The sequence below is a fragment of the Cibotium barometz genome, chromosome 63, assembly GCF_041138505.1.
Source record: "Cibotium barometz isolate CiBa-2024 chromosome 63, ASM4113850v1, whole genome shotgun sequence".
Classification (NCBI taxonomy): Eukaryota; Viridiplantae; Streptophyta; class Polypodiopsida; order Cyatheales; family Cibotiaceae; genus Cibotium; species Cibotium barometz.
The window spans coordinates 11767622-11787169 of record NC_141108.1 but is presented as its reverse complement, the minus strand read 5'-3'; the positions used below and the strand labels follow the sequence as shown (position 1 = coordinate 11787169).

Sequence of the window (19548 nt, the reverse complement as noted above, 5' to 3'; positions counted from 1 at the left end):
TCTCTTTTTATCAGCATATTGCTTTTGCCTATCCTAGGCAACCTTAATATCTTTACGGATTGATTGCATTTGCTGGTTCATGTCATCAAGCATCTGTCTGGACATCTCGGCCCTGATCAATGGGTCGGACCAAGTCAATGGCGTAAGGCAATCTTGTCCATACAGAGCTTTGAAAGGGCTCATCCCAATGCTTCGATGATAAGAAGCATTATAAGCAAACTCAACCAGGTGCAAATTGCTTAATCACTTCTTGGGTTCCCTGCCATGGCATGACCGAAGGATATCTTCTATTGCCTAATTCACTCTTTCAGTCTGGCCATTTGTCTCGGGGTGATAGGTTGTACTGAGATCCAAGAAAGTTCCTATGCTTCAAAGAATTCAGTCCAGAATCTCGATGTGCACTTAGGATCTCTGTTACTTACTATCCTCCTGGGTAAGCCATGCAATCTGAAGATCTCCTTGAGGAAAACTCTGGCAACATCCACTGCAGTGTAGGTTTCACTAGAATCAGATGGGCAACATCCACCTGCAGTGTAAGTTTCACTGGAATCAGATGGGCAACTACCACTGCAGTGTAAGTTTCACTGGAATCAGATGGGCAACTTTGGTTAGTCTATCAACTACCACAAAAATGGAGTTGTAACCTGATTTCATTGAAGGTAGTCCAATGACAAAATCCATACTGATACATTCCCACTTCATCTGTGGAATGTCTAGGGGCTGCAGCTTTCTTAGCATCTTGACTCTTTGACACATTAAGCATTGTCGCACATGATCAAGTACATCCTTTTTGAGTCCTGGCTAGAAGAAGCTTTTCTTCACAGACGTGTAGGTTTTTATGAACCCTGGATGTCTAGCTATCAGGCTATCATGGGCTTCTCTCAGAATCTTCCCTTTATTCCCCCATCATTGGGAATGCATAGCCGATTATTATAATACATACATCCTTCATCCAATTTATACCCAAGAACTCGACTCATTTCCTGAGGAGTCTTGCTTTCCTGCATCAGAAGGGTAGCAATAGGGGCAAAGAATTGGTCCTGCATGATTCTCTCCTTGCTTCACAAATCAATGGATTTGACACCAATGTTATTGCAAGCAAGGAGGCTTTTCTACTGAGCACATTAGCTACCACAATTTCTTTCCTTGGCCGATACTTAATTTCAAAATCGAATTCCTGCAGGGTCTACATGCATCTTCTTTGACGCATGTTGAGATCCCTCTGGGTGAAGATCCACTTCAGACTTTGATGATCTGTCACATCAAGGTGAATCTCTGTCCCAAAAGATAATGTCTCCACAACTTCAGAGCATAAACTACTGAGAGTAACTCCAAGTCGTGGATAGCATAATTTCTCTCATGTATTCTGAGCTTTCTGGATTCATAGGCTACTGCATGACCTTCTTGCATAAGAGCACTGCCTAAGCCAAAACCACTGGCATCAGTAACTACCTCAAAAGGTTTAGAAAAATATGGCAACTTAAGGACAGGGTTGGTTACTAGGGCGGTCTTCAGCTTATCAAAGGCACATAGCAGTCCACTGAAATAGGGTATTCTTCTTGATAAGATTAGTTAAAGGGGATGCTATTTGAGCATACTTGGGTATAAAGATTCTATACCATCCTGTTAATCCTGAGAATCCTCTGACTTCTTTCACTGTCTTGGGCTCTGACCAATCTATGACTGCTTGGATTTTTGTGGGGTTAGGAGGAAATCCCATCTTTAGACACTATGAATCCCAAGTATTCCACCTGGACAACAGAGAAAGAACACTTGCTCTTTTTTGCAAAGAGTTGGTGCTTCCTTAGGATTTCCAAGACCTTGCGCACATGATCTTCATGATCTGCAGCATTCTTTGAGTATACCAAGATATCATCAAAGAAGACAAGAACAAGATCATCCAAGTATTCTCTAAGAATATCATCAAAGAAGACAAGAACAAGATCATCCAAGTATTCTCTAAGAATATCTTGCATGAGACGATTAAACGTCATTAGTCAATCCAAACGGCATGACTGTAAACTCATAATGCCCATAGCGAGTATTAAATGTTGTCTTTGGGATGTCTTGTTCCTTGATTCTGATCTGGTAGTACCTAGATTTGAGATCTATCTTTGTAAACATTTGGGTTCCACTTAACCGATCTAGAAGTTCATCAATCCTGGGGATAGGATACTTATTTTTAATTGTTAACTGATTCAATCCTCTGTAATTAATACAGAGTCTTAGCGTTCCATCTTTCTTCTTCTGAAAGAGAATGGATGCACCCCAAGGTGAAACACTGGGTCTAAAGAATCCTTGCTCTAATAGTTGTCTTAACTGCTCCTTAAGTTCTATGGCTTCTGGGACTGGCATTTTGTATGCACTCTGGGCTACTGGTTGAGCTCTAGGGGTTAACTCGATCTCATGATCTACTTCGCGAGTCGGAGGCATCTTAGTCAGCTCTTTTGGGAATACATCTGCATTGTATCAAAGATTTTGAATTGGTCACGAGGTTTTTGCTTGATTCAGATTTGAGAAATGGGCAAGTAATTTACTGGCCGCCATTCTCACGGTCGTGGTCTAACAAAAAATTATTCGGTTTACTTCTAACTTTGATTCCTAAGGATTTTCTTCAGATAATTTAACAGAACTTCTAATCCTAAAAAAAATTCTAGCTTTATGAGTTTCTTTCCTTCCTAACCACAATAGAATTTAGAAATAGTTCTATATACGAGAATATCGGGATTTTATAAAAATACTCTTCTTCCACTAATCCAATTTTTGAATATATATCAATTTATCGATTTATCCACATATAAATATCTTAAAATATTCTTTCCACCAATTTAATCATCAACATTAGTATACCCTAATTTGCTATTTGGAATTATGGTGAAAACTCCTCTTTTATCATCAAAATTAATATAGATCTTTTTCTACTTAAATACCATGAAAATTCCTCTTTTTAAATTAAATAAAAATATGCATATTTTAGAATATGCCAAAAAATCCCCTTTTAGCATTTAAATGATTGAATCCTAAATGTCATGGGAATTCCTCTTTTAATAATTAAAAATTCTTATGCATAAAATAAATTTATCAAAAATTTATCTTTTCTCTTAATTAAATAATTATGCATAAATACCAAAAAAAGTATTCTTCCATGAATATGATAAAAATCATTCTTTTAATTGTTTATACGAATAAAATGCCTGAGATTAGATGGTGGGGGAGAGTAATTTTCCAATGAGTTCAATGATTTCTTGAGAAAGCAAGGAATCAAGAGACAATTTACATGCAGGTACACTTCACAAAATAAAATGGCGTTATAGAATGGAAAAATAGGCACATTGTGGAAGTGGCACGTGCCTTGATGTCTGAATATTCTAGATTTTCTTTGGCTGAAGCAACTGCTTACATTATGAACATGACCCCCACTGCAACTATTCATGGTATGACACTTGAATAGAAGTTTACAGGTGTAAAACTAGATGTGTCTCACTTGAAAGTGTTTGGATGTATTGTATATGTGCATGGCCCCAATAAAGTTAGTTTACAGGTGTAAAACTAGATGTGTCTCACTTGAAAGTGTTTGGATGTATTGTATATGTGCATGTTCCCAATAAAGTGAGAACAAAGTTAGATTCAAAGATAGAGTAATACATCTTCATTTAGCAATGCTTTGGAGAAAAAAGGTTATAGATGTTATAACCCTACCTTTCTTGTGAGATTTCTTGTGAGATGTGAGTAAGAAGAGATGTTGTCTTTGATGAGATGAGTATGCACCAGTGAAGGTAATTGAAGATGCGACAAGAATTAATGATGTTGTCCCACATGTAGAGCAACAGTCACATGTGCTTAGTGGACCTGGAGAGTCCTCTAGTAGTGGATCCAGTGTTAGTCCATGGTAAGGTAGGTTGAGGACAGATGTAGGTACACATGTATCACACAAAGGGAGGGAAAAGGTAGATCAACCTTTTGTGGTGGTGTGGTTGATCAGTAGGTCACTCATATGTGGATGGTGACTCTAGTGGCTTCGAGCAAAGCCTTGATGAGAAGCTTGGTATTCTGTGAGTGGTTACTCCTGGTGTAAGGAGAACCAAAGTTGTTTTGAGGACACCTGGCAGTGATCCAAGTATACACAGGTCTATAAGGGTTAGATACCCTATTGATAGGTTGAGATATGATTGGTATATAGTCCATCATTATGTTTACATGGTTAAAGTAATATAGGAGTTGGAGTCCACTTGTTTTGAGTAGGCACTTCTTGGAAATAAAAAATGGGAAGATGCCATGGATAATGAGATAGCAGCATTGGATACAAATGCAACATGGGAGTTAGTGCCTTTGCCTAAGGAAGAAAAGGACATTGGATGTAAGTGGGTGTATAAGGTCAAGCATAACTCAAATGGATAAGTGAGAAGATATAAGGTAAGATTGGTTTCGCCAAGGGTTATGGACAGACCCATGAGGAGACATTCAACCTAGTCGTCAAGAATGGCAATCATGAGAGATGTCATTGCTATGGTTGTAGTGAAGGGTTGGTCAACATCTGGATGTAAATAATGATTTCTTACATGGTGATTTGCAAGAAGAAGTATACATGATACAGAGAGTGATGCATACCTAGATTTTGTGTGCAGGTTACACAAAGCCTTATATAGCTTGAAGTAGGTACCCAGATCATGGTTAAACAAGATTAGGAGAGTATCTTGTTACCATTGGATTTTAGATATCCAATGCAAATTTATGTGAAAAAGATAAATAAAGGGATCATGCTATTAGTCATTTATGTGGATAGCTTGATTATCATTGGTGATAGTGATGTTGACATAGATGATGTCAGGATGCTTTTGAAATAGAAGTTTGAGATGAAGGATTTAGGTGATCTATAGTATTTCTTGAGAGTAGAGGTGGTGAGATCACCTCATGGCATTTTATTGTTACAGAGATAGTATGGCTTGTGGCTTGGACATGTTTGAGTATGGTATGATAGGCTGTAAAGTATGGTATAAACGGCTATAATTTCATTTCATTGCCATTGGAGCATTGCATAAAAGCTTTCCACAGATACAGGTGAGCTTTTGGAGGATCTCACTATGTATAGGCACATAGTAGGTAGCTTGATCTACATGACCGTCAAACTTGAGCTATGTTGTTAGGCTTGTGAGTTAGTTTATGCTTACGTGTATCTGTGGAAAGCTTTTATGCAATGTGACTAGATGGATTCTAAGGTACATAAAGTCCACAGTTGATTATAGACTTTTCTATGAGGCTGGCATAGAGATACAACTATATGGGTATACAGATGATGCTAATTGGGCTTGTAGTGTCGTAGACAAGAGATCTACCAGCGGCTTTATGTTTTTGTTTGGGAGTGCTGCTATGAGTTTGAGTAGCACGAAATAGCAAATAGTTGCCTATCGAGTACAGAGACAGAGTACAGGGGCACTGCTATGTGGTAGCATGTGAGGTAGCTTGGTTTTAGAAGCCACTTTTGGTGATATGAGTGAGCCTGTGTGGTTAGGGCTCGCCCATACCAGGGTGAGCTTATATCAGGACGCTACTATGGCAGCTTGTGAGGTAGCTTAGTTTTAGAAGCTACTTGGTGATATGGGTGAGCCCGTTAATATAGGGGTGCTGTTATGGTAGCCTGTGAGGTAGTTTAGTTTTAGAAGATACTTGGTGATATTCTTGAGCCCTTGTATATGGTTTTTTGTCATTTATTATAACATGAGTGGTGTACAACTCGCCAGTAACCCAATATACCATGCAAGGATAAAGCACATTGAGATGCATTATCACTTTGTTTGAGAAAGAAGGTTTTTTGTATATGTCAACACAGAGGATCAGGTGGCTGACATCTTCACAAAGGAATTAGGTACAAAGAATCTCCACAGGTTTAGGAGCTTACTCGGAGTACAATGAGTAGAGTTGAGCTCGAGAGGAGTGTTGAGATATTCAGCTTGACTAGTGCTGCGAACATTGATGACCTGCTTGGGTGATAGCATCGAGGAGTGTTAAGATATCAAGTTTATTTAGTGCTATAAACATTGATGACCCGCTTGGGTGATAGCATCTGCACTTATTCCATTAGCATGGTTGGTGAGATTATGGTTGATATACTGCCAATGAACAACATGCCATGTGTGACAACCATATTTGGATTACTAGATTATGGCATAGTTATAACGCCAAAGGCAGCTCATATAGCCGGGTTCACATTATGGACCGACCATTGTATGTTATAGTAGGAGAGCACTTTCCCTTCTAGTATCGGGATTCAATCATTTAAATGCTAAAAGAGGAATTTTGGTATATTCCAAAATATGGATATTTTTATTTAATTTAAAAAGAGAAATTTTCATGGTATTTAAGTATTTAAAAAGAGAAATTTTCATGGTATTTAAGTAGAAAAAGATCTAAATTAATTTTGATGATAAAAGAGGAGTTTTCACCATAATTCCACATAGGAAATAGATTAGTGGAAGAACAGTTTTTTTAATAAAATTCTGATATTCTCGTATAGAACTATTTCTAAATTCTATTATGGTTAGGAACGAAAGAAACTCATAAAGTTAGAATTTTCGTTTTATGATTAGAAGTTTCGTTAAATTATCTAAAGAAAATCCTTAGGAATCAAAGTTAGAAGTAAACCCAATAATTTTTGGTTAGACCACGACCATGAGAATGGGCCAGTAAATTACTTGCCCATCTCTCAAATCTGAATCAAGCGAAAATCTCGTGAACCAATTCAAAATCTTCGATACAAAGAATAGACTACCGTTGAATTAGAGAAGTTTTTCTCTTAATGGAAATCACCAAGAATTAAGTTGAAAATTCAGTGAAATTGATGGGTAGATTACCCTGATGCGAGACCAATGATTCTCATTAAGAAAATCACGATTGTGGGAAAAAGAGTTTTGTGAATCAAGCTCAAACCGGGAATTCTACTTGCATAGAAATTCTTTTTTTCAAAAGGACTGTTTTACACCAGAATACTGGAGGAAGCATTTGGCTTGTGATTTAAAACTAAGGAGAGATTCGTTCAACAATTGGCGGGGAGTCGTCAAAGGACGTCACTCGCCGCGGCAAAGCCTGCCGTCTTGACCAGCCTCGTATGGTTAAAATGGTGCACTTCCCATATGATGGGTGAGCACTGACGAAGCGGTCCCTGAGTGAAGTGCTAGGACACCTAAGTAGGATCCTAGAGGGTTCTTACCAGGTGATACACGGGCTCGCGGTTGCTAGGACACCCATGCGTATGTCGAGGAAGATTCGGATGAACTGGAAGGGAATTATTTTTGTGAATTGGATTTTGATATTGTATCTCGTTGGTTGACTAGTTGGTCTTCAACGGGAGAGTCCGGATGATAATTTTTGTAAAATAATGGACTGGATATTTTGGAGGATTATGATCAGTAATACTATGGTTTCATTGAAAGATTGTTTTAAAGACAGCCGAATCTATTAAAAAGGCAATTTCATGTGGTGTGTCTACCTTGAATTTTGCTTGAAGCACCGACTTGGGAACTCTTTTCCTCTGTACCTGGGGACAAAATATAACCAAATATTTTTATAAAGAAATCCCACCAATACAGTGGTTTTTGGCGGTTGGCTAACTCATGGGCCGGTTTTTGGATCACGGGATTCCTGCAATACAAATAGTTATGATTAAGTTATGTTAGTTAGATTAAATCCCAGGAAGACCCTTGTTCTGTGGGGGAGGGAATCAGCGGTGGCTGTGCCTCGCTAAAGGGAGAAAAAAGCGGTGATTCTATGGACCAAGTGCAAGTCTCTTCCTTGATCTGACCATGTGACTTATGAGTTCGGTCGGATCAGTTTGGTTAGTTGACTCGTTAGATTAATTCTCGCGATAGATGATTTTCCTAGTGGAATCGGTTGTACCTTCCGAGCGAGGGAAGTTTTTCGGGTTTGGTTCTGAAGGAACTGCCGGACTAGTCTCTTGTCTGGATATCCGTGGGCGAGGTTCCGAGAGTGAATCCCTGCCCTGCGCATGAGAGGCCGACATTGCTTCCACCGTCAATGTCTCGAAGGGGGAAATCACAAAGGGGGCAAGGGTCTCACACCTCTTATACCTCAATTGACTACTTGGATCCTTGATAATGTGACCTAGAAGCAATCTAGCAAGTATTGCACTAAAAATTCCACCTCTTATACCTCAATTGAGTACTTTAACCCTTGGTAATGTAACCTAGAAGTAATCTAGCAAGTACTGCACTAAAAATTCTACCTTTTATACTACTTTAATCCTTGGTAGTATAACCTAGGAGCAATCTAACAAGTACTGCATTAAAACTGAGTAAAATGTATTTGCATGTGTTGCATAAAGCCTTGTATGGCTTGAAGTAGGTACCTAGTCAATGGTAAAATAAGAAAGGAAAGTATCTTGTCACTATTAGATTTTAGATATCTAGAATAGTTTTACTTTATGTAAAAAAGACTAACAGGGGCACATTATGTTACTAGTAGTCATCTAAGTTGGTGACTTGATTATCACAGGGGATAGTGATATTGACATTCATGAGGGGATGAAGATGGTCCTTAAGAAGAAGTTTAAAATCAAAGATTTAGGTGAGTTGCAATACTTCCTAGGTATAGAGGTGATTAGATTATATGATGGGATTTGGCTTTTTACAAAGGCAGTATGCTTTGGAAATATTGTCCAAAGTGTGGGATGATAGGTTGTAAGCCAATCTCCATGCCATTGGAGCATAACACAAAATTGTCTACAAATACATGTGATCTTTTGAAGAACCCTACTATGTACACGTGCATTATAGGGAGTTTGATTTACATGACTATCACTAGGCCAAATTTGAGCTATGTTAGTTTTGGTGAGTTAGTTTATGTTATTGTATACAAAATTGGCTACAAATACATGTGATCTTTTGGAGAATCCTACTATGTACAAGTGCATTATAGGGAGTTTGATTTACATGACTATCACCAGGCTAGATTTGAGCTAGGTTGGTTGATTGGTGAGTCAGTTATGTTGTATACAAAATTAGCTACTATAGATACACGTGATCTTTTAGAGGACCCTACTATTATGTATAGGCACATTATAGGTAGTAGATGATTGAGAGATGACTATATCACTAGGCTATATTTGAGCTATGTTGGTTGATTGGTGAGTCAGTTTATGTAACCACACTTGGATGCAACTAGGAGGATACTCAAGTACATAAAGTCTATAGTGCACTATAGACTTTTCTATTAAGCTAGAGTATATGTATAGGAGATTCATGGGTATAAAGTTTCAGATTGGGCTGGTAGTGTCTCAAACAAGAGATTTACTAGAGGTTTTATGTTTTCTTTTGGGAGTGATGTTGTTAGTTAGAGAGAAGTAAGAAACAACCAATGGTTTCTTTGTTAATTATAGAGGCTGAGTACAAGGTTGTGTATAGGGGCTCTACTCTATAGTAGCATGTGAGGTAGGTGGGTTGCAAAAGCTACTTGTAGATATGGGTGAGCCCATGGATAAGGAGGTTATAGATATGGGTGAGCCCATGGGGATAAGAAAGTTTTTATTTATTTAAAGTTGGCTAGTAGCCCAGTGTATCATGCTAGACAAGCACATTGAGGTGCATTATCATTTTGTGAGGTAGAAGATTATAGCAAGTGACATGGATCAGATAGTTGATATCTTCACAAAGGCATTGGGTATACAGAAGCTCCGCAGGTTTTCAAGAGCTTGCTTAGAGTGCAAGGTATGATGGAGTTGAGCTTGAGGGGAAGTGTTGAGATATTGAGCTAAACTAGTGTGGATATGGATGACAATCTACCATTGCCATGGTTGAGGAGATTATGGGTGATATGCTAATAATGGTTTATGATCTGTGAGACCATTTTGGTTTACTAGAGTTATGACATAGTTATAGCGTCAAATCATATAGTCTAATCTACACTAAGGATTGACCTTGTATTTTTTAGTTGTAAAGTGGCTTTTCCTTATAGTATGCACTATTATCTTTATGCTATGGTTGTACTCTTACTCTTTATATACATGGTTGTAAAGAAGAGAAGAAGATAGAAGAAAATTCAACTATCCATCTCTCTCTTGTGTCTTGATTTCTCTTATTTGTGTGTGTGTTTGCTTTCAAGAAACTCAAGCTCTACCTCTCCCCTACATTATCTTTATTTTGAAGTCCTCCAAAATCGTGGGGAGCCATGTAGGGAACCACGAAGCCTATAAAAGTTACAAGGAGAAGCTAATGCTTCTCCATCATCTTCTCGTCCATCATAAACTTCTCCCCTCACACCTCCTGGTCCATCACCTTCTACAAGGATATGCCTTGATGTACATTTGATATACAGTCGCAAGGTCCTCAAGAAGAGCAAGTGCACTTTGGTGGAAATTTTGGGATTAATCACTATTGCATTAGAGTAATAAATCCCTTAGGTTTCTTCAAATAACCTGCATTACCCCTTATTGCTATACTTGGCATTATATAAAGCACCTCCATAGACAAGGACATACAGGGCTTAAAAACTACTAGGCTTTCAATACTACTTCCAAGACCCTCGACTAGGTCTAAAAGAAGATCTCAACTATGAACTCCTTCACAAGTAGCTTTTGCTCATTCTCTATATAGGAAAAAAAAGCATTCACTAGATAATTCCTTTGATATAAATGAACATAACGAGGAAAAGTGCAAACTAGGAAAAATGGAACACTTTCCTACATATACTAACTAGGAAATATAGTGCATGGATTTCTCTATATAGGAAAATTTTCATGTACAGAGAAATCTATGCACTATATTTCCTATAACCTATCTAGGAAAGTGTTTGATTTTCCCTAGTTTACACTTTTCTTAGATATCCTTCTTTGTACCGAGGAAATTATATAGTGAATACATTCTGGAATGCTTAGGAGCTTGCCTTCATAGATAGATTTTTCTATTGCCAAACATTTTATAAACATTTCAAGGTCCAAACAAATTTGAGATTTTTTATTATCTAGCTTGCATATAGTCTCCTATATGTAATGTAAACTTACAACAATATACAATTAAGTAGTTTAATAAAACTAAAACACATGAGAAATAGAAAAATGTAAAGTTCTAGTGCGCAACATAGGGGATAGAAAAATGAGAACAAAAACTTGGAATAGTCATACCTGAGGATTGTTGATTCGATCTAATTCATGACCATCTGGAGAACTCCCTATTACCATCCCACGACATCACACTCCACATCAGCATCCAATAGTGTATCCCAAAAATTACTTCATCCCTTAGTGCCACGATAGCTATAAAAACTTAACATAAAAGCTAGAAGCAATCATGATTCGGATGTGATTATGTTTGTGTATATCATTGTTTGGCACTAGATCATCGCGTGACTGCGATAGCCTATGGCTGACAACTCACCAGCCCACGTGTGAACCCTCCAAGTCCCTACGCCCCTAGGTTAACCCTAAGCCTAATCTTGGGTTAGCACACGCGCCCCTAAGACCCTAGGCCGATCGGGAGGTAACATACTTCCCCCACTCATTGAAGTCGTGTCGTTGTAAATGCATAAGGAAAACACCCATAAGCACAAACTTGGATCTAGACATCTATCCATAGCATGTACTCAAGTCCACTTGCATATACCTTTGCCAAAGCAAGACTTCAGCTATAAAAAGACCCACCTTGCTTATTGATAGTCATAGTACTTTATAAGGAACATTTAATTGCAATAAGTACGATAGTTTCACCAAAACAACCCAAGCACAAACCCATAGCACAACGCGTCTGTGTCATACCAAATGGTATCTTGCAATGGTTGTCAATAAAGATAGTCTTCTTAACCAAGTCCACACTCATTTCGAGTACTCACACACTAATGTGCTACAACTTGATCTTGCCCTTTTCCAATCCATGACTAGAACTAAACGAAGATCACAAATCCCGACTCTTAAGAGTCATCTATTATACTTTGAGTCATCCCTTCAAACAAAACCATTTCGGATGTCCATTACTCCACGTGTAGTAACTTGAGTAGCTTATGCTATGCCTTCTGTCACTTCCCTAAATTGGGAATGAACTCCTAACAAGATTGCGTGTCACAACCAAGGGTTCATGGTGAATCTTGGTATTCTTTCCAAGTCCCTTTAAAAAAAAGTTATATCTACTTATGTAGAAAACATGCAAGACAATAGATTCCATCATAATTCGACAAAGACCTCTAAAAATATATATTTTATCATGTAGGGGTTTTATCACACGAAAAAAAGATGCAAAAAAGTAAATGAAAACAAGTGTCAAAACTAGGGCCTGTGAAGTCAAGACTATTGAGCCATTCTTGGACCCACCATAAAGTTTGAAAAAAATCGTGGCCCCTTGCTTTACTGTAGTTAGCCCTATATAGCAAGCACATTAGGCCCCACACAGATGTGCTTTAGACCGTGTCCATTTTTAATCAAACATAGAACCACTATGGATTAAGGTAGAGGACATACCTAAGATCTAGGTTTTGATACCAATGTAAGGTCTACACTTAGACCGTGCCCATGGATAATCAAACATATGGATCGAGGTAGAGGACATACCTAAGAAATCATAGTAACGGTTCCATAGACCTAAACGTCAAACACGTCGCATGGCCACGACAGATTGTAGCTAGCAACTCACCACCCAACCGTAGGTTTGGTAACTTGAACCACCCTCGAGCCTAAGGTCAGATTGCCCTGAAACCAATGACCCCAACCTAATGTCCCAACCACCAAGCCCTAGACACCCATCAATAGCTCCATGGCCATAAGACCTAGCACACTTCCTTAGTAGCCCCAAGCTACCAAGTGGCTCCTTGATCTCTTATGTCAAATGCATGACTCTACGTCCCTTATATAGTAATAACCCCGCTATAAGTGGCCTTCTTTTATTTATAAAGCTTTATTAGCTCCTAATTATTTAGCACGTGCTTATTATGTACAAGCCCACAACCAATCAAGACCTCTTCTTGCTAACGCCCTTAGCCTACATGTGAACCCTCCAAGTCCCCACGCCCTTGGCTAAACCTTAACCCTAATCATACGTTAACCTTAACCCTGATCTCGGGTTAGCACACACGTCCCTAGCCCAACCCTAGGCCAGTCGGGACGTAACAAGCATCACGGTAGTGAAGGTATTGTTGTGTGAAGAAAGTTCTTCAAGTTCCTTTTGGGCAGTCAGTCTTCACAAAAAAGGCATTTGTTTAAGCACGAGTGTGGTCAGGATAAAGTGTGAAAAAACATTTGGAGTGTCTATTCTGCACTGAATACATACCAATGGAGAGATCAAGTTACTTCCCAAACTGTGAAAAGGTTTGGAGTGTCTATTCTGCACTGAATACATTCCAATGGAGAGATCAAGTTATGTCCCAAACTGTGAAAAGCTTTGGAGTGTCTATTCTGCACTGAGTTAATTAACAAAAACTTAAGTACAGTCCAACTCCATGAGAGTATGAGAGTGGGGATGTCATAGACTACATGCTATGACATCCCCACTCACCTCACCATACCAAAGAGCACCTAATTAGACAAATAAACCGTGTTTTTATCACTCCAAGATAAAGGCATTTAATAATTGGTTGATGGGGACACCTACAAATTTCAACAGATTCTTGTATTTAGTACCATTGTTGCAACAAAAAGTAAACAAAGAATAAAAAAAGCTGCAAACACCTTGTCTATACACTTGAAATTCTAAATTCTAACATTTTCCTTCAGAGGGAGTTTCACTGTGGCAATGTAGTCATCTAGCAAATCTGCAAAAAATTTAAGAAAATCAAGTTCTGTTGAGGAAGGGCATCTCATGGCTTCTGCCTGCTCAAGCATAAGTTCAATAGGAGGCTGAACATCCAGCGACTCACTGCAGGACATGATAGAGCCAATCTGGAAAGGTGTCAAACCAGCAGCTGCACCCTTCTTGAGCAGCATAGTTGCAAGACGCAGCACACGAGCACACTGCGGTAGGAGACTCCAACCACATTGCTGCAACAGTGTAATGCCTTGCTCTGCATCAAGAGACTTGATGTACTCTAGAGTGGAAGGCTCATAAGGTTGCCATGCTTGGGGCCAGTAAAGCCACTCAAATGTGCAATCACCGAACTGAACCCCAGAGGGGGCAAAAAATCCACAGAGCTCCTGTCAGACTTGAATAGATCCCCACGTAATATGTGCGTATGTATGTATGAGTGTGCATGTATGTATGTATGTATGTATGTATGTATGTATGTATAAAGAGAGAGAGAGTCCACAGAACTCCTGTCAGACTTGGGTAGAATTTTAAGTAGTATGTGCGGGTAGAAATATGTGCATGCGTATGTATGTATGTATGTATTATATATATATATATATATATATATATATATATATATATATATAGAGAGAGAGAGAGAGAGAGAGAGAGAGAGAGAGAGGGTAGTGCTTACTTTTTCAGGCAAGCAATAGCCATGATCAATGGGGACCAACTTTAAAACCCCATCCTTTCCTCTGCAAACTAAGATGTTCCCGCCATGGCGATCCGTATTCGCAAGTCTCAGGTCCAACACTGTAATCTTGTGAACATCCTCCACAGAGAAAAATGATGAACCCATGTCCTCGCAGCTGCCAACTGCAGCAACAAACTGCTGAAGTGACCCTAGCTTTGCTTTTCTGTAAATTTTATGGTTGCTTGTGCTGTACTTGAATGCCTCATGGTAGCATCTCACCATGGCCGTGGGAAGCACTCCTGCAAACCCCTCATCTTCCTTTTTGATGACCCCCCATTTATGACCCCCAGCAGGATGATCAAGAATGTAAGCTGCAACCTCTCTGATGGCTCCTTCACCACATTTTGTGCCTCTCTTTAAACCTTCCCCTGCTTGGGATGAAGAGAATCCCCTAGGATTATTTACAGCCATGGGCTCTTCATCCATGGGCTTAAACACAGCAACGTTATGCAAGCCACACTCCTCTTTCATGAAATAAACACCCCCGGAGCCTTCAGAGGCCAACTCTGGACGGTGGCCTGCATTAAGACCCATCCTGACATGCTCTACAAGATCTCTGAAATGCTGTGAAACCTCAATCCGGATGGGGTGCTTTGCAATTTGTACATAGCCACATTGTTGGTACGCATGTTGGGGTTGCTTTACTTCTTGCAACTGATAATCTTTTCTACTCACCTGCAGAGAAGATATCAAGGAAGACTGACGCTCTGATTCCCAATCTTGGTCTGATGAAGATGTGGCTTTGCAAACCCTAGATATTGCTTCATAAACCCTAGAATGAGCATCTGTATCTTGACCCAATGGAGATGTTGCTTTACAAACCCTAGATGTGTGTTCATAAGCCCTAGAATGAGCATCTGAATCTCGGCCCGATGAGACTGTACCTTCACAAACCCTAGTCATAACCTGATAAACCCTAGAACGAGCAGCATTCTCCGTACTAGGACCATAAACCCCACATGAAACTTTGCAAACTCTAGGATGGAACAACCCATCTAGCATGCGAATTTCAGAATGTGGGTCCCCACCATGTCCACATGCATTTGATGGCCTCTTAGAATTATCATGCAGAAGAGTGCCTTGATTACCATCCAGACATAAATCTCTTATAAGAACTGAAGCATCCAGCCGCCCATCTCTCCTTGTAAGAAACTGTTGGTCTGATGAAGAAGCCTCTTCATTGAGTTGTGGGATAGCACTAGAGGGTCTGATTGTGCACAAGGGATAATTACCATACACAGCTTTTAAGGTTAGCACAAGGTTCAGAACATCACCATGGCATGCCCCATGGTCTTGAAGGTCCTCAGAGAACTCTTTACCACCCCAAACAAGCCTCTGCTGGCCCACGCAAAAGCCTCTCTGCGCTTGAATGTGGAGCTTAATAGACCCAATTGTGATGATTCTAGAAACGTCCAATGGCATTATAAAGGGTTCTGGGCCTGCCATTACCGTGGTGGTGGGCTTGGCTACAACAGACCCGAAAAGCTTCAGGCTATGTCAGGAAGAAGAATCCCACAGGGAGATGAATTGAGAGGAAATCCTGAAGCTGCCATTGTTGCAGCAAGGAGAAGGAGAGAGAGGGACGCACAGTGCACAAACAGGGTTTAGCCATTGTACCTGTTTAGGCCGCTGAAGCTAGGATTTTTAGACTGAATCTGTTTTAAAAAAAAGGATCGAGTTTGGCATTAGGTTTAGCCATTGATTCTGCGCAAGCAGGTACGCTAAGTGAAGCTAGGCTTTTGTGCAAGCAGTTAGGGTGAGGAAGCTAGGGTTTTGCAACTATAACCGTTCAAAAAAAATGGGTAGGGGGTGCTTGGTGTTGCCATCAGGCACAACTAAGGTTTTACCATTCAATCTGTTCAGGCACAGCTAGTGTTTACCATTGAATCTATTCAAGCAGCTTGAGGTTTTGTCATTGAATCTGTACATTGACATGATACATGACGAAAAGACAGAAGACTAGGGTATGTCCAACCATCAAAGAGCCAGCGCCCATGGGGGGGAGCTGTGCTTTTTGCACGGTACTCTCTGTCTTTGTTGTTAAGATTTCGGCTTGGAGCCCACGCCAAGATGGATGTCCTTGCCACTCACGTTTTCATTTATTAGTGGAAAAATATTGGCAGGTAGATCGTGATTTAAAACTAAAAGAAATGTAGGGATTATAACTAAATAATATAACAAAATTGTCCTATAAAGTTCATGTGGGAGCCTCTTGGGGAAAAAGCTAACCCACTATAATATAAATATAGCACCTATACACATACTAAAAAATCGACTAATCATAAAGATATTTTAAAATGATGAGAAAGAGTACATGTGAAAATAAGAGAATGAAGTATGACTTTGCTGTGACTACAAGCAGTGAGCATGGACTTTTCGTGGATCGAGATACGAGTGACCCTATCTTGGACTCGGATTGCTTGGAATGATACTATCAAGGACAGCTAAGTATTCCTCCTTTCAAACCCACTCACGCTATTTTTATCCACCACTATAGGGGAGTGATGTTATAGAGCCACCTTTGTGGACCTGTTCTACCTACAGTTTCATCCTCTTGCACCATGAGTGTCGTATGTTGTACGAGCATCCCACTTATGCTGGCAATGTAAAACTTATTTTAGGCGCTATGGGACAAGACTATTGCAGTCCATGGTAGGAGATACACCACAAAGACATGATGGCGTGAGTGTATGTTACCTAGTGGGAGGATCCTATCAAGTAAGAATTACGCAAGAACAACTTGTAAAGCAGTGGGGGCAAGCAAGAACTTATTGACTTACACTGTCATTCTATGAAATAATATTACCGACTCCTTGTCCCTTCTAGAGCATGGTAGACGATTTCCTAGACAGCTTAGCTCATGGTAGACGATTTCCTAGACAGCTTAGCTCATGGTAGCTACTTAGCTCACTTACCTATAGTACCCATGCCATATCACAGTGAGGAGATGGGTAGGATGGTGTGTTGCCACCCGCTATTTTTTGCATAGTGTCCAAGGGGTCCCGTTGCAAAAAATAGTGCGTTTGGGTGGGGCATCACGCTCGTACGACGTGGGATGAGGTGAAACTTTGCAAGTGGGCCGTGGGGCTGTTACTCCTACACTCGGAGAGTTTCACAACCATCGGACGTCGGATGGGTGGGACGGTGTGTTGCCACCTACTATTTTTTTACATAGTGCCGAGAGTCCCTATGTAGAAAATAGCGGGTTTAGGTAGGTCATCATGCCCATATGGCGTCCGATATGGGTGAAACTTTGTGAGTGGGTCCATGGGGATGCTATCCCTCCACTCACAAAGTTTCACCACCATCGGACGCCGGATGGGCAAGACGGTCTGTTACCACCCGCTCTTTTTTGCATAGTGCCCAAGGGGTCTCCTTTGCAAAAATTAACGGGTCTGGGTGGAGAATCATTATCATACAATGTTTGATGTAGGTGAAACTTTGCAAGTGGATCCATGGGACTGCCACCCCTCCACGCGCAAAGTTGAACGCCCGCTAATGCTTTTGTTAAATTAAAGTTGTAAACAATAAATCAAAGTTATCACTTCTAAAAACTGACCACATTAAATGCCTATATAAGGCATTGCCTTCATAGTAGTTTTATTATAAGTCTCTCAAGTTTTGAAAACTCTTCTCCTAGTGCACTCTCTAGCATACAAGATTCTTCAGCAGTGGTAGCTATTAACCCTAGCTTATGGGAGTTCCTTGAATAGGCAGGGCTTGTAGAGGTAGGAAGAATGAGCTCCTACCAATCTTATGTGGAAGAATCAACGTGTGCAACAAACTCTAATGTTGTATAGCGATTCATTCCACGAGATCGTAGAGTACATGGAGGCCACTGTCAAACCCTATGGTATAATATTGGACGATACCAGGCAATGGGTTCCTATAAACTACATAAGTTATCTTTTCATGGATGACAAAGCATTCCACAAGCGCCTACAAATGGTTTTGAGCAATTGTCTACCGCAGAATACCGAACACTCCACCATCGATGAAGTGATAAACCTCAGGATTGGAAATGTGGAAACAAGCTTTTTGTCACAGGGACATGATAATTATCTTCTTCTTGAATGAGTCTAAAGCAAAAGGGAGGGCTGACAGCCTCAAAGGGAAAGGAGAAAACAAGTGGACACCTAGCAACGCACTAGTTCAAGATGTTGAGATACCAGAAATCCAGGAGCCCTTGGATCCTACAGGCTGAGTTGAGGCAAACATTGAAGAATCAGCTAAGGAGAACCATGTGCTGGAGGATGGTCTCCCCCCTAAGCTTAATGTCAAACTCTTGAGCCCTATCATCGTGGATGGATAAGGGTTTTTATTTCTAGATGATATTCAGAAAGCACTTTCAATCCTCGCCAACACAACAAGAGGTCAACTCAACATCGACTACAGTGATAGTGACTTCACAAATTATATGGAGTACCTATCATATGGTGCCAGTCGTTCTATTGAGGAGATAGTTTCTTCTACTCTAGTCGCGATCAAAGAAGTAGAGCCTTTTCATAGCTAGGTGTCTACCCAAGAGCTTGACAAGAATGGAAGATTGACTGGTGATGACCAACAAACAGGTGGTTGCTTCACATATGGGCCCCAATATGTCTCGGGAAGCATCAACATTAGCAAGATGCAAGTCATTGAAAAAGACAAAGACTTAGTGGTAAATTTCTTTACGTAATTTTTCTCCTACCACAATGTCAGATGTGGGAAAACAAACTCACAAACTCGTGGTTGCATGTGTCATTGCCTATCAACTCCTTTGCAGGGAGAAAAGGAGGAGCCCGATGAAAGTTTAGAAGAGATGTTGTGCTTGGACACTACCTAGGCAGCCTCTCACCTTCGGTGATGTGAGTGGTCCATACCCACTACACAAGCCACATAGCTGAAGAGCTTTTCTAAAGTTCAAAGCACTCACCAAAAGCCTGTACAAAGAAGGCATCACCAAGAATGCCGACAAGGCATTGTTATTAGTACTTATGAGCACGGTTTTTGCAGTAACTGCCCATGGAGACTCCTATCAAGGTGTGCTTTCACTTAGTTTGCTAGGAACTCAGCCCCACATGTAGTAATAAACACTCTCCC

General features: G+C 40.1%; 1 protein-coding gene across 1 annotated transcript; it reads right to left on the bottom strand.

Annotated features, from left to right (window-relative positions):
- Positions 1 to 13583: 13583 nt before the first annotated feature.
- Positions 13584 to 16447, bottom strand: LOC147603690 (phosphatidylinositol 4-kinase gamma 4-like). Its single transcript, XM_086796132.1, has 2 exons — positions 14407 to 16447; positions 13584 to 14083 (listed from the first exon to the last, which is right to left on the bottom strand). Exons 1-2 carry the CDS (start codon positions 15910 to 15912, stop codon positions 13679 to 13681), a joined length of 1911 nt encoding a protein of 636 aa, XP_086652258.1. The 5' UTR covers positions 15913 to 16447; the 3' UTR covers positions 13584 to 13678.
- Between the last annotated feature and the right edge of the window lie 3101 nt (positions 16448 to 19548).